This window comes from Nematolebias whitei, chromosome 9 (genome assembly GCF_014905685.2).
Source record: "Nematolebias whitei isolate Nwh7 chromosome 9, NemWhi1, whole genome shotgun sequence".
NCBI classification, from domain to species: domain Eukaryota; kingdom Metazoa; phylum Chordata; class Actinopteri; order Cyprinodontiformes; family Rivulidae; genus Nematolebias; species Nematolebias whitei.
In genome coordinates this window covers 17,665,649-17,679,884 of record NC_056506.1, presented here as the reverse complement: position 1 = coordinate 17,679,884, position 14,236 = coordinate 17,665,649, and the positions used below count along the sequence as shown (strand labels likewise).

Sequence of the window (14,236 nt, the reverse complement as noted above, 5' to 3'; positions counted from 1 at the left end):
ATGATGTGACATCAAAAGAGACCATTGTTTCATCAGTCTCCATGATGACATCCCTCACCTTATCCACAAAGTCCATGGTGTTCTGTATGTGGTGTTCTGAGCTGCCAACTACAGGGATGAGTACAGATGCCAGATATTTGGAAACATTGTAAGTGACAGAGTTAATCATGCTAACAATAGGTCTTAAAGGTACACCTTGTTTGTGGATTTTAGGTAAACCATACAGACTAGGTGTGGCCTCCCCTGGGTACAGTCTGTGGTACAGAAAACGGTCAATAGCCTTGTCCTGCTCCAAAATTTTCAGGCAATCTATTAACTTTTTCTTGTAACCACTTCCTGGATCTCTTTTCAGAGGTTCATAAGTGGTTAAGTCACTAAGGAGTGTCATAACTTTCTCATGATAGTCTTTCTGGTTCAAAATCACTGTACACCTTCCTTTGTCTGCTGGGAGAATGATGATGTTTTTGTCCTTGCTAAGAGTGGTGAGTGCATCCGTCTCCTCTCTACTGATGTTGGAAGGTGGTGGTTTGGAATTGCTGAGGCAGGAAGAAACTTTGATTCTGAGCTGTTCTGCTTCAGCCTCTTTCATTTTGTTGTTGCGGATGGCTGATTCTGTTGCTGTGATCATCTCCACCAGAGAAGATCAACATCATCAGGCCAGGATTCTGCGGTCTACACTCATCTCCAGGCCAGCGGTCACTCTTTCAAGGATGAAGATGTTCACATCCTGGACAGAGAGGAACGATGGTTTGAGAGAGGAGTAAAGGAGGCCATCTTTGTGAAAAGAAATCGTCCATCATTAAACAGGGGTGGAGGCCTCCGGGTTCAACTGTCCCCCTCTTACAATGCTGTGATTGCTAGTATCACTCAGCCCTCTGTGAATAGTAAACAGCCATCAGTGTGCTAATGATCCATTGTTAGGCTGATGGTCCTTCTTGAGCATGTGATCAGCTGGTTTTGGTTGTCAGCAGCAATCTGGTTGATCCACTCTGAGATGGTGCTATTTAAGAGACGGAGCTGAAAACAGCACCTCAGACTGAGGAAGTCTCTTGGATGAGAGACGAAACGTTTCTAGATTTTTTTGCTTTTTTTTTTTTTTGAATGTCCAGAGGACCAGATTGAACTTTTTTGGATTGCCAGTGACCTCTTCTTTTTAGCCGTGTGCCACTGCTGCTTCTCTGTGGTCTGCAGACTCAGGAGCTGCTGGGTTAGGCAGCTCAGACAAACATCTGTCCTGATAGATGAGCAGAGACTCCACCTCCAAGATGACTTCTTGTTTTAGTGCATCCATTTTCTCACTCAGGGTGGACTTGGCCCTGAATCGTGGCAATGTCCAACAGATCACTGGGTCTGAATGGGTCTGCTAACTAATTGTTGAGGTAACCCACAACGCTGATCTCGATGCATTTACACAGCTCATTATCCTCCTGTCCAGGTGCCAGGAGACGAGTGTTCATCAGGTGTAGCTCAGGTCTGACACGACAGGCCATGCCATGAAAAGATAACATACATTATCACGAATGTGTGAATATTTAAAACTAGTATTTTTAATCAGTTCAATAAGGAGGTTGATTTTCCCCAAGGAACATGAATAGTCCTAAAGTTAAAGGGTTCAAACCGTCTTATTCAAATGTTCACAATATGATGTTTCATGTCGATCAGATTTCATGATCTTGTCTGTAGTTACAGAAAACAAAGTGAAGTTTTTGAGCTGCATGCATTCAGCTGGGACTGCTGCAAGATAAAGAATAAAGATCAATTCATTGTGAAATTATTCTTTATTAGATTATTGAAAATGTATCTTATCTCACGCTACAAATTGATTGACATCTGCTGCTGATTATGATTCATAACCGTTTTCATGTCTGTGATGCTGGGAAGACATTTTCACCAGTGATCAGAGTTTAAACAGTCTGCCTTCACCAGCACTTCACCAAACAGAAGATCTTTGTGTTGATGTTGGAAATGACTCCAGCCTCCTACTCAAAAGTTATTGAGCAGGCTGAATAAAAGTGTTTATTTGTCAAATTATTTGTAAACATCTTTCTTACCTATGATGGGGAAATACTTGTGTATGTTCTGTGTCAAGTTTCCATCCATTATTTGCCAGTGGAAGATGTCCTGAAACAGCACAGATACCTGTTCAGATAAGGAGATAACGTTTCCCTAAAACTAAAACATGTTTTAATGCTCCTACCATTTGTAGTTTGATGTTTGGCTTTCCAACCTTCTCCAGTATTGCAGCTGCTGCAGAGTAACAAAAGAAATCAGAAATTATAGCCATGAAGCTTTTAGATCTTGTGTTTAAGAAACTTAATTGTGAAACTCAGGAGGATTTTCTCCAAACACAACATCCTGGTCCATTTCAAACCTAACAGGATTCTCAGAAAGAGGCTGGTCCACCTTGAGGACAGAACCCCCAAATCCAAACTGAGCTGTCTGCAGGAAGGTTCTCTATGCTGGATTAAACACCTCTCCACAGATGCATGGTCCAACACAGGAGAGCAGCTCTTCAGGACTAAACCCAGCTACACCTCCAGGATGAGGGCCACTGTGCTGAGGACCAACATGTCCATACAGGTCCTTCTCAAAAAATTAGCATATTGTGATAAAGGTCATTATTTTCCATAATGTAATGATAAAAATGAAACTTACATATATTTCAGATTCATTGCACACCAACTGAAATATTGCAGGTCTTTAATTGTTTTAATACTGATGATTATGGCATACAGCTCATGAAAACCCAAAATGCCTGTCCCAAAAAAATAGCATATTTCATCCCACCAATGAAAGACAAGTGTTTTTAATTCAAAAAACGCCAACCTTCAAATAATCATGTTCAGTTATGCACTCAATACTTGGTCAGGAATCCTTTTGCATGAATGACTGCTTCAATGCAGCGTGGCATGGAGGCAATCAGCCTGTGGCACGGCTGAGGTGTTATGGAGGCCCAGGATGCTTCGATAGCGGCCTTAAGCTCATCCATGATTACCAGGAAGTCATTGATCGCTATCTTCATCTTCCTCCTGCAGAGGATTTTTTTAAAAACTATCCACTGGCAAACTGGAGCAGAAGTTGCTCTTTGCATGCTGCCAGTTTTAATAAACAATTTCTTGCCACCAGTCATCCTCCCACCGAACTTCGAGTGTCACTTTAATACACGATTCACACTGATATCGAGTGTCTGCAAATACTTTGTTATGCCCCCAGGGAGGGACACAAGTTCCTCCTCCTCGTTCTCTCCTCCACTCATTTCATTGGTCCACTGTGACCTGTCTGGTAATTTCATAGGTCAGATATATATTTTTTAACCTTTATTTATACAGATAGTCTCATTGAGGCACAAGGACCCACCCCCCAGGAGAGACATGTATTGGGCAGCTATGTAAGCACTGGGGTGTGACAAGCCTAAATGTTTTGGTGGCAGGAAACTCGTTAGCCCGTCAAAAAACATTAGCTGCAGCATTGTATAAGCCACGGGGTTCAAAGTGTGTGGAAAAAGTAGCGGCTTATAGTCCGGAAATTACAGTACGTATGTTTTTTAAATTACATAGGTTTAAGAGTTTAGAACATTGCAAGACTGTGGGAAGGGTTTATAAAGCCTTAAAATATATAAATACTATACTTTGTGGTTTTTCACCTATCGTGGTGGTGTGTGGAACGTAACCCCTGCGATAATCGAGGGACTACTGTAGATGTGAATCATCAGTGATCTGACTACATGTTAGTGTTAAACCTGCGGCAGACTCAGAGACACAGATTACCCTGATGAGGAGAGTCCAGGAAGTATCTGGGGTCGGTGATCCTGGTGTTGATGGGCTCAATCAGTCCAGTGATCCCCTCCTGGCAGAACATTCACATTAGAACTGAGAAGGCTGCAGCATGCTGCCATGTATTGTTGGGATATTTCCAGAAAAAATAATCCTGTCAAACCTGTTTTGCTCATGTTTATAGGAGCATACAGTAACTCTGTGCTTGTCTCTGTTAGTAAAATATCTCATGACAGATTTGATTATCCCTTCGTGCGCAGCGCACCACTGAAAACTTTAGTCCGTGCCAACCGGCTGTGTGGGCCCCACCCCCGGTCCGTATAAATTACAGTGAGACTGGGCAATCGGCTCCCAAATAGCTTTTTTTTATTCAGCCATTTAGGAACCAGTGAGGCCCAACGCTTAAAGGGCTACGCCTATACTCATAGAATCTGGGGTTAGAGTACGTAACCACTGTTCAACGTTTTTGTATAGGCATCGCCCTTTAAGGCTATCGCTAGTGGGTTAAAGGCGAAGCAGGATGTAGTCTATGCCTCACTGGGTCCATACAGACACAACACAACATGAAGCACCTGCTTGCACAAAAAAAAAAAAACATTTCATCACTCGGCCTTCTGTGTGATGAAATGCTCCATGCGCAGGAGCGCACCAGAGAAAAGATCTCTGGTGAGGAAAAAGGCTGAGATAACAGACCTGCTGCTGTGAATAGGAACAACGGAGGATACGAATTGTAACAGTGTAACGATAAACAGAGCAGGCCAACAGCTCCTCAGGATGAACCGATTAATAACGATAAAATCAGCAGTCATGAACTTGTGACTGATAATAAATATCTCACACTGCGACTGCATGCAGGCAGGTGTGAGCTCAAAAGTGAAGCTCCATGAAACAAATAATAATCATTCTGTCAGAACCCTGAGAACAGAATGGGTCATGGAGAAAGTAGAAACATCACGTAGATAAAACGAATAAATGAACATGGCGATGACCAGGCAGCCGCCATACAAATATTCTCCACTGTCATCCCTCCATGCAGAGCCATGGAGGATGAAAACCTTCTGGTGGAATGTGCTGAGATTCTCTGGAGGATCCAGTCTAGATGAACTGTAAACTTCAGAAATAGCCTCACACAACCAGTGTGAGAGGCGTTGGGTGGATAGAGGACGTCCTGAAGAGCTGTCCCAGTAAGGCACGAACAGACGCTGAGAGCGGCGCAGTGCGGCCGTGTGCGCCACGTAACACGAAAATGCGCCCACGGAACAGAGGAGGTGAGATGTTGCTTCCTCTTCAGAATTATGAGGAAAAGGATAAAACCCATCCAAGATTATAACTCTCAATCTGAATGAGCTTGTGATGCTTTTCAGAGCAGGGTTAAAACGCAGTACAGCTGAACTGCCGTCAGCTTGAATTCTGAGACATGAGAGAGCAACAGAGAGAGCAAACAAAGACTAACTCTCTTTGCCGACGTCAGAACTAATAGCAGGGCTGTTTTAATGACAGAATTTAAGTGAAAACCTGATCTAAAAGCTCAGAATGAGCTTTGATCAGAGCGTGCAGGACCATCATTAGGTCTCACTGTGGAGCTAGTGGACGTGACACTGGTCTGTGTCTCCGTACACCTTTCAGGAAACGCTTCATCAACGGGTGATTAAAAACTGTTCTGTCACCGAAGCCCTCGTGACAGAAAGAAATAGCTGCAGCATAAGTTTTAATTGTGCTGAACTCTAAATTTCTGTCCGTCAGTTGTTGTAGAAAGGACAGCATGCCACCTAGTGGCCATGAGATGGCCTCCACGCCTTTCTCTGCGCACCGGCTCTGAAAAACTGTCCACTTGATGTGTACAGCGTTGTGGTGGAAGCGGCTTGTGCGCCCTGAACGTACGCACCACATCCTGTGGGAGGCCCATCTTTTTCTAAATGGATCCGTTCAGCAGCCAGACCCAAAGGTACTGACCTAATGCTGGGTAACTCCTGATCACTCTTCCTGCCTGGAGGAGAGCGTCCTCCCTCCACGGCAGTTTACACGGCCGACCCGATATCAGTCGCAGCAGATTCGGGAACCACGGAGCGCTTATGTGCTCGGAAGCTACGAGGATGACTGACGGTTCTTCCTCCCGGACTCGGTCCAGGGTCCGTGATATCAGCAGGACTGGAGGGAATGCATAAAGGAGCATTTTTGGCCTTGGGCTGTGAGCGAAGGCGTCCACTCCTAAAGGTGGGTCGTCTCGTGGGCTCAGTGAGAACCATAATTGACACTGGGCATTCTCCCGTGTGGCAGCTCGGGATGGAGGCTCCAGTCTCTGTGGCGGGGACCGCCCCTCGACATTATGTCCGCTCCCCTGTTCAGGACGCCGGGAATGTACACAGCTCTGATGGAGAGCAGGTTTTTGTGTGTCCAACACAGCAGCTGTCTCGCGATGCGTAACGGTTGGGCTGAGCGTACACCTCCCTGACGGTTTATAACCCACTAGCGATAGCCTTAAAGGGCTGCACCTATACTCATAGAATCTGGGGTTACAGTACGTAATCAACGTCTGTTTATTTAGAGGTCACGCTGAGGTGACTAGAAGGTCCGACTGGAGGTTGTTTGTACAAACCAGATTCCAAAAAAGTTGGGACACTAAACAAATTGTGAATAAAAACTGAATGCAATGATGTGGAGTTGCCAAATGTCAATATTTTATTTGTAATATAACATAGATGACAGCTCAAAAGTTTAATCTGAGTAACTGTAACATTTTAAAGGAAAAATATGTTGATTCAAAATTTCACAGTGTCAACAAATTCCCCAAAATTGGGACAAGTAGCAATACGTGGCTGGAAAAAGGAAACTGAGCATCTAACAAATAGCTGGAAGACCAATTAACACTAATAAGGTCAATTGACAACATGATTGGGTATAAAAAGAGCTTCTCAGAGTGTCAGTGTCTCTCAGAAGCCTGCATCACTGATGGTATGGGGTTGCATGAGCGCTTGTGGCATGGGCAGCTTGCATGTCTGGAAAGGCACCATTAATGCAGAGAACTATGTTCAGGTTCTAGAACAACATATTCTCCCATCTAGACGTCATCTCTTTCAGGGAAGACCCTGCATTTTTCAACACGATAATGCCAGACCACATTCTGCAGCAATCACAACATCATGGCTACGTAGGAGAAGGAGCCAGGTACTGAAATGGCCAGCCTGCAGTCCAGATCTTTCACCTATAGAGAACATTTGGCGCATCATAAAGAGGAAGGTGCGACAAAGAAGGCCCAAGACGATTGAACAGTTAGGCCTGTATCAGACATGAATGGGAGAGCATTCCTATTTCTAAACTTGAGAAACTGGTCTCCTCTGTCCCCAGACGTCTGTTGAGTGTTTTAAGAAGAAGGGGGGATGCCACACAGTGGTAAAAATGGACTTGTCCCAACTTTTTTGGGATTTGTTGATGCCATGAAATTTGGAAACAACAAGATTTTTTTCCTTAAAATGATACATTCTCTCAGTTTAAACTTTTGATCTGTGATTTGTGTTCTATTCTGAATAAAATATTAGATGTTGGCACCTCCACATCATTGCATTCAGTTTTTATTCACAATTTGTTTAGAGTCCCAACTTTTTTGGAATCCGGTTTGTAAAAGAACCTCTTGAGATCAGGGTCAAAGAGACTGAATAGAGACGGGTCTTAAAGTTCGTATGCAGGGGGGGTGAGGTGCAGGGGAGGGGGTGAGGTGCCAGAGTTAAGGTCCAAACTCCAGAATAAACGTCCAGTTCACCTCACAAATGAATCCTATGCTTTGGGTCCCCGCAGCAGGGGACACCATGGACAAGCTGCAGGTCCAACCCTGGGACACAAAACACACCGAGTTCCTTTGAAAAAGTGATAAAATGGTTCAAACTGTGAACTTTAAGAGCCCAAGTTAACTCCAGTAGTTTGAAAACAGATTGTTACCAGTGTTTGCTGGTTAGTTGTGGTGTCCATCCTGAGTGGGGCTGGCTCCAAAAGTTTATCAGATGTTAATCCAGTGGTTATAATCTGAGCTAAAATCTGTCCAAATTTGTTCAAATCTGTCAGTGTCAGTTCAAATCCTTCAGTGATGCGCTGCACGCGAAGGGATAAACCCACTAGCGATAGCCTTAAAGGGCAAAGCCTATACGAAATAGAAGGGGCCTTTGTGTCGTGAAGCGAGGTAGTAACTTAGTGATGAAGGGATGACATCTGGTCTGTGTGACCGCTTGGTTTCAAGATAAACAAGAAAAATCAGATTTATCACTGAGAAGATTGAAGACACACGACAACGTTGTTCAGTGACTTCCTGTTCCTCACTGACTCAAATGACTAAATGAATGAATGAACAGACGCCATTTTTATTCTGTCCAAATAATTCAGATTTTCTTCTGAAGAATTACTCACCTGGTCAGTAAGTAGTTTAGACGGCAGTCCAAGTTTAACTTGAGGACTTTGTGTCTCCAACATGTTTTCAGGTGTGGAAGGAACATTTTCAGTCTGAAACTGTAAAGTGTGTTGAACAGTCACTTACCTTGGAGAGGATATCTGCAGCATAGATCAGGTTCTGCACAAACACAGCTTCCATTTCTTGAGCAACCGTGTGTCTGTGGGAGTCCACAGGAACCCTCCCTGCCATCAGGTGAATCCTGCAGAGGGAACACAGCGACCAATCATAAACCAATAAATAAATAAATAAATAAATAAGAGACTGCGTCCAGCAATACAGCATGTTTCTTTCACCTGCTTCCTTGTGCAGAGGTTGCCACAGCGAGCACACTTCATGAAAGATTTTGTGATTTTTTTACACCAGACACGCTCAAGACAGTATTTTGCAATGCATTATGGTATAGTTATATTCATGCCTACTTCCAGTTCGTTGAATGACAGAAGTCTAAACGGTGTTAATATCTTAGCTACATTTCAGCTGCTCTCTGCAGTGAGCCTGACACCTGGCAACATTACACACTGAGAACATTTAGCTATCACAACGTAAAATACCAGAAAAAAAAAAGAAAAAAAAAACGTTTTTATAAGTTTGTATTTAGAACTAGAATTCTATAAAAACAGGACACAAAGACCAGACACTACATATGTTCAACATGCATAAACATCATCCTTCGTTAAAAAACAAAACAAATTTTCCTGCAGAACTTTCTAAGCTGCTTGTCTTGATCAGAGGACTTCAGATTAAATTAAGCAAGGTTCACCTCAAGAAATCTTTCTTTAGCAAACGTCTGTGTTTAAATTGTGTTTTAGTGACGGCCATGTTGTTCACTGGTCAGAAAAGCCCCCCTGCTGCTAGCTCAAAGTGGCCCATGGGCCACCAGTTGATCATCACATTTGGAGCAGGTTTTGTGGCTCCGGGCTTTTTTTTATTTAATGAGTGAAGGAGCAGAAACAGCTCTTTGATCAAAAAGGTTCCAGACTTGGTCTAGAGATAATACACAAGAATTTTTACACCGATTGGGTCTGAGCCTTTGGAAGAGATCATGTTGAAACTAAGTTTTTTCACATTTTGCTCATTTGCATTAACAATGTCATAAAAAAACTTAAATTAAGTGAAAATTTGCCTTTCCAATTTAAAACAATATTCAAGTTTATTTCACTTAATAAAAGAGACACTCAGAGTTTTGTCACGCCCACCAGCTTTGTTACTTTATTTACATATTAGTCATATAAGTAGTGGTTTTCACTCGTGTTTGGAAAGTGCAAAAAAAGTACTGAGGTGACATCTCACCGTTTACACTTCAAGGCTTTTGCATATTTTACAGCCAGATCCAGACCCAGTCTGAAGTCCACTTCTCTCCCAGGAACTGCTCCCAGACCCAGATCCCCCGCTCTGACGTTTCCTGTACAGAACATCAAAAGAGCATCGTCAGAACCTCCTCAGAACATCAGTGTTCCCTGCTGACCGCCTCCTGGATCAAACTCAGGTCTGAACCCAGTCTACACAACACGCACACCTTCAGGGTCCAGTCTGCTTGCTGCTCTTCAGGACAGAAGTTTGGAGCATTTCTATCTGTAGTTACTAGAGAGGGAACGGAAGGCAGAAGTTGAAGCCACCGAGAAGCAGCGCCCTCTAGTGGGTCAGGAAGAAGACGTCTGTGTAGGAAGACTTTCTGTTTCATTCAGATCTGTGCTGTAGGACAAGAAGCACGTGGGGTAGACTGTGTGAACGCCTCTCAGGTCCTACCACACCAAGGTTTAGCTGCAACACTCACTGAGTGACGGACTCTTTGTGGATTTAATCTAAAAAAGCTGTGGTGAGCAGCGACCATCTTGAATTAATCTGGCTTGTGTTGGGATCAGTCTCAGCTACGACCACACCAAGTTTTAAGGTGATACCTGCTCATTTGACTCAGGTGCCTGTTTGTGTGTTTGCAAAGTTCACTTAGGTGTGGCGGCCATCTTGAATTGGACTGACTCCAACAATTAAATCATTTATATATAATGTTCATTCATTCAATTATCCTTTACTGGGTTTCTTTTAAATCTTTTCTTCAAGGTTCAAGGTTCTTTATTGTCATTCACATCACATGTGGTACATGAGGCGGAACGAAATTGTGTACTCAAGGTTACATCCAAAAAATATAAAGCATAAAAAGAAACAATATACAAGGATCTAGATATACGCTAAACAATAATATTGTAATATTACTTGGTGTATGTTGCTGACACAAGTAAAACACGCATGTTGTGTACCGGGCGGGGTGTTGATGAGCACCATCTCCACTCCTGCAGCCTCTCTGGTTCTCTGCAGCTCCGGCAGGTCGGAGTCGTAGAGCCAGCCGGCCTCCACAGCCTTAAAGCCGGCGGCAGCAGCCGCGGAGATCCGCTGGCTGAAGTCCGGGAGCTCGGTGAAGAGCCAGGAAAGGTTCGCACAGAACTTAAGTCCAGACATACTGAAAAAGACCCGTGGAGGACAACGACCCCGGCTTTTGTTTACACTTTCATATTGCGGAACAACTTCTTCTTCTACGCTTCAGGAGCGGTTATCAAAGCGACTGAATGTGGCGCTGCCGCCACCTGCTGGACTGGAGGGCGAGAGCCGCCCAGACACGTGTGTCTACTTCACAATATCTCATCATGAGACAGTGGACGGATTTTAATGAAACTTTCAGGAAATAATAACTGGATGTTCCTCTACAAATAAACATTTTTTAAAGCCAGTCTAATTCAATATGGCTGCCACAGAATTCACAAAACACAAAACTGGCTACAATGTGTCAGCTGGAGTCATTCACAGCACAAACTGATGGTGTTTATTTTTAACTATCTCAGAGCTCTGCTGTTCCATCTGACTTATTTTGTGTTGTGGGTCAGGAAACTTTTCCTGCCATCTGGCAGCAGAAGCACCTTGAGGAAAGCTCTGCTCCGTCTTATTTTGTCTGTTTTTGGTCAGCATCCATCCCTCTGGGAGCCAGATCCTGGGGAAGACCATCTGCTGGCCTGTTGGAGGGTTAGCTGAACTGGCAGAGGTTACATGGAGGAACCAAACACGCACTCCATACATTACTGGATGTAGCAACACATTCCTGATCCATGTTGGGACAGCCCACGGTGTACATGTGCTCTCAGACAGAAGTAAAGAACATGTTTGATCATTCTACAATCAGAACAGGATCAGTCCAGCTGATAGTAACACAGCTGATAATGGATTATTTACGCCGCTAAGAGCAGCATGTTCACTAAGGTTCACAAAATGCATGTTTGTTTGCGTGTCCTCCTTCAGCCAGACAAGCCAGCTCCCGAGCCTGGGTCTGGTTCTGGTTCTGCCAGAGGTTTCTTCCTGTTCACAGGGAGTTGCTCCTTTCTACTATGTTCTGCTCAGAAGGAGAAATTGTGTCAAAGTAAAGATAATTAGTGTTTTGTAAAATACTGAATGTGAATCTGGAGATAACAGGACTCCATTTACGGAGAAGTGTGGCACAGTGTTGCACTTGTTAGAGCTGCCACTTCTCAGCGACTCTCCCTGTGTCCCTGTGTCTCTATGGGTCCCTGCGATGGACTGTCCCCTGCCTGTCTCACAGTTACTGCAGCTGGAGATAGGCACCAAGTCCACGTGACCCAGAAAGAAGAAGCAGGTAAAAAAAAAAAAAAGATGGAGCAGCTGAGGTTGACCTTTAAATCCCAGAACATGATGAGGCCAGACCAGAGTCTGGTCTCCAGTGCAGTCTCATGTCAAACACTTTATCATTTTGTCATAAATAAATCTGTTTTCTGCAGGGTTTGTTGCCTGAATAAGAAAGGATGCTAACTGGGAACAGGTAAGTAAAAAAACAAAAAAACAACAGTTTTATTTTAATATGCTGAAGCGTTCGGTGAACGTGTTCATCTGCAGGAGGGATTAGTTTCTTTTTCCAGTTCAGCTCTGTCCAAATGACAGGAAAGGATCTTTTCGTGCAGGGATTCAGGATGAGGTGCAGAGCATCACGGTGTTCTGAAGTGATATTAACAGTCTCGTGTCAGCAGAGGGCACGTGTTGCTGAGCTGGTGTTTGTTTCAGGGGTGTCCCTTCCAAAGGAGAAAACAGAGGCAGCCCATCCACCAGGCAGAGAGGAATGATGAGCAGCTGGTGATGGTGGGCTGTTTGTAGCAGAGGCTTCAGTGCAGATCTAAAAAAACAACAGTTCCAGATGCTCTGTGTTGCACATGACGTTTGGCAAAAGTCACACGAGCAAATAATGTTGGAAGCTTCAAAAGTGCTAAAGTTACGTCACAGTTTTGTGCTCCTGATTCACAGGTTTATGAGGAAGTGAATGTTTGGAGAGATGTGTGGTGAGTTTTGGTGATAATTTGCATCAAACAGAACAAATCAGCAAGTGACAAACAGGAAGACACGGAGCCAGCCTTATTTGTTTTATTGGTTCATAGAACTCGACCCCAAGAAAAAAGAGAAAAACACTTTTTGTACATGTAAGTTATACAATCTGATCTCACAGTAAACATAAACTGGTTAATTAGGAAGGTTGAGGAGTATTAAGTGTAGAACCACTAGACTGAGGAACAGCTTCTACCCTGAGGCTGTTAGACTCATGAATCTCTAACCAGAATAGTCAATGAAAAAAATTCATTGTGAAAAAAAAAAATCACTGTAATGCCATTTTGATTGGTGGTATGTGCTGCTGATTAAACATGCTGCTGACGTCATGCTGCTGATTATTTCATGCTGCTGTATTCATTCATACTCATCTGCTCACAGAGACTCATGCTGGTGCTGATGTTGTTCGGTGTATTGTTTTGCACTATAAGTGTTTAGCATATTTCAGTTTATATCTTAGTTCCTTATTCGCCATTTTTTTTTTCTACAATTAACATTTTTCCTATTTTTGGATGTAACTGGGACCCTGTGTACACGATATTGTTCCACCTCATGTACCACATGTGATGCGAATGACAATAAATCTACTTGAACTTGAACTCCAAAAAAACATGGAGGAAACCTGCAGCACAAATATCATCCCAAACTGGTATTATTTACTATAGGTGTGATTTATCAACAATGTATCATATTTACACCTTTTAAGAAAAACATTGATAACAATTAAAGTTTATTCAATTCAGTTTAAAATGTATTTCCCAAGGATGCACCAAACACATTTTTCTAATCAAGCTGAAGTATTTATAATCGAGTACTTGCTTATACATTGTACTGATACATGCATTATCAGGACAAAACAATCAATTGAGGCACAATGAAAAAAATACACATAAAGTAAAATAAACTAAACATATCTGTTTTACATTTGATTTGTGTTACAAATACAATTTTTGTAGAACATCATCTTCTTGGTTGCCGATATGTTTGTAGACATTTTGTTTAAACTTTATTTTTAGCTTTGATTTTACTCTGGGGGTGGGGAGGGGCGGTGTCACATATGGAACGCTACACATAAACGAGTGGTTCCGGAAACAGCCGAGCGCAGCCGACACTTCCCGATGAAAGAGACGGAGTGAGAGTGGAGCAGCAGAGACGAACAGGACTCGAACAGGATCCACTGAAGTCTCTCTGAGGGTTAGAACCTGCGCTACCGAACCGGAAGTACTGGCTCTAAGACTCTTTGGGTTTTTAGGAACTCTGCTTCTCTTCTTCATCTTTTCTGATGTCAAATGTCCACAAAGCCCAGGACCATGGTGAGTCCAAATCTGAATACTTCTCGTGTGAGCGTGCGAGTGTGGTGAGGGTCTGTCAGAGGACGAGAGTCCAAGTCCCTGACAAGGTCCGACGGTCCAGAACTTATTCTGGACTGAAATCAGAGCTTTCAGGGCAGGGAAATGACAGAAATATTCACATATTTATGGGGTTGACAGCAGTTATACACAGATTTAGTGAAAGTGTTTTTATTTTGTTTTTTTGTAGATGATTATTCTGAAAAGAAAAAAATATATATATTTGACAAACTACTGATGTTTTATCCACTTCACTGCATCAGGGTTCTGTGAAGACGCTAATGTGATATATATATATATAT

The 14,236-nt window shown here is 43.1% G+C and overlaps 1 protein-coding gene across 1 annotated transcript; it reads right to left on the bottom strand.

Annotated features, from left to right (window-relative positions):
• Positions 1 to 1,859: 1,859 nt before the first annotated feature.
• hyi (hydroxypyruvate isomerase) lies at positions 1,860 to 10,735 on the bottom strand. Its single transcript, XM_037682021.1, has 7 exons — positions 10,467 to 10,735; positions 9,502 to 9,613; positions 8,296 to 8,410; positions 3,768 to 3,846; positions 2,198 to 2,247; positions 2,052 to 2,121; positions 1,860 to 1,873 (listed from the first exon to the last, which is right to left on the bottom strand). Exons 1-7 carry the CDS (start codon positions 10,663 to 10,665, stop codon positions 1,860 to 1,862), a joined length of 639 nt encoding a protein of 212 aa, XP_037537949.1. The 5' UTR covers positions 10,666 to 10,735.
• Between the last annotated feature and the right edge of the window lie 3,501 nt (positions 10,736 to 14,236).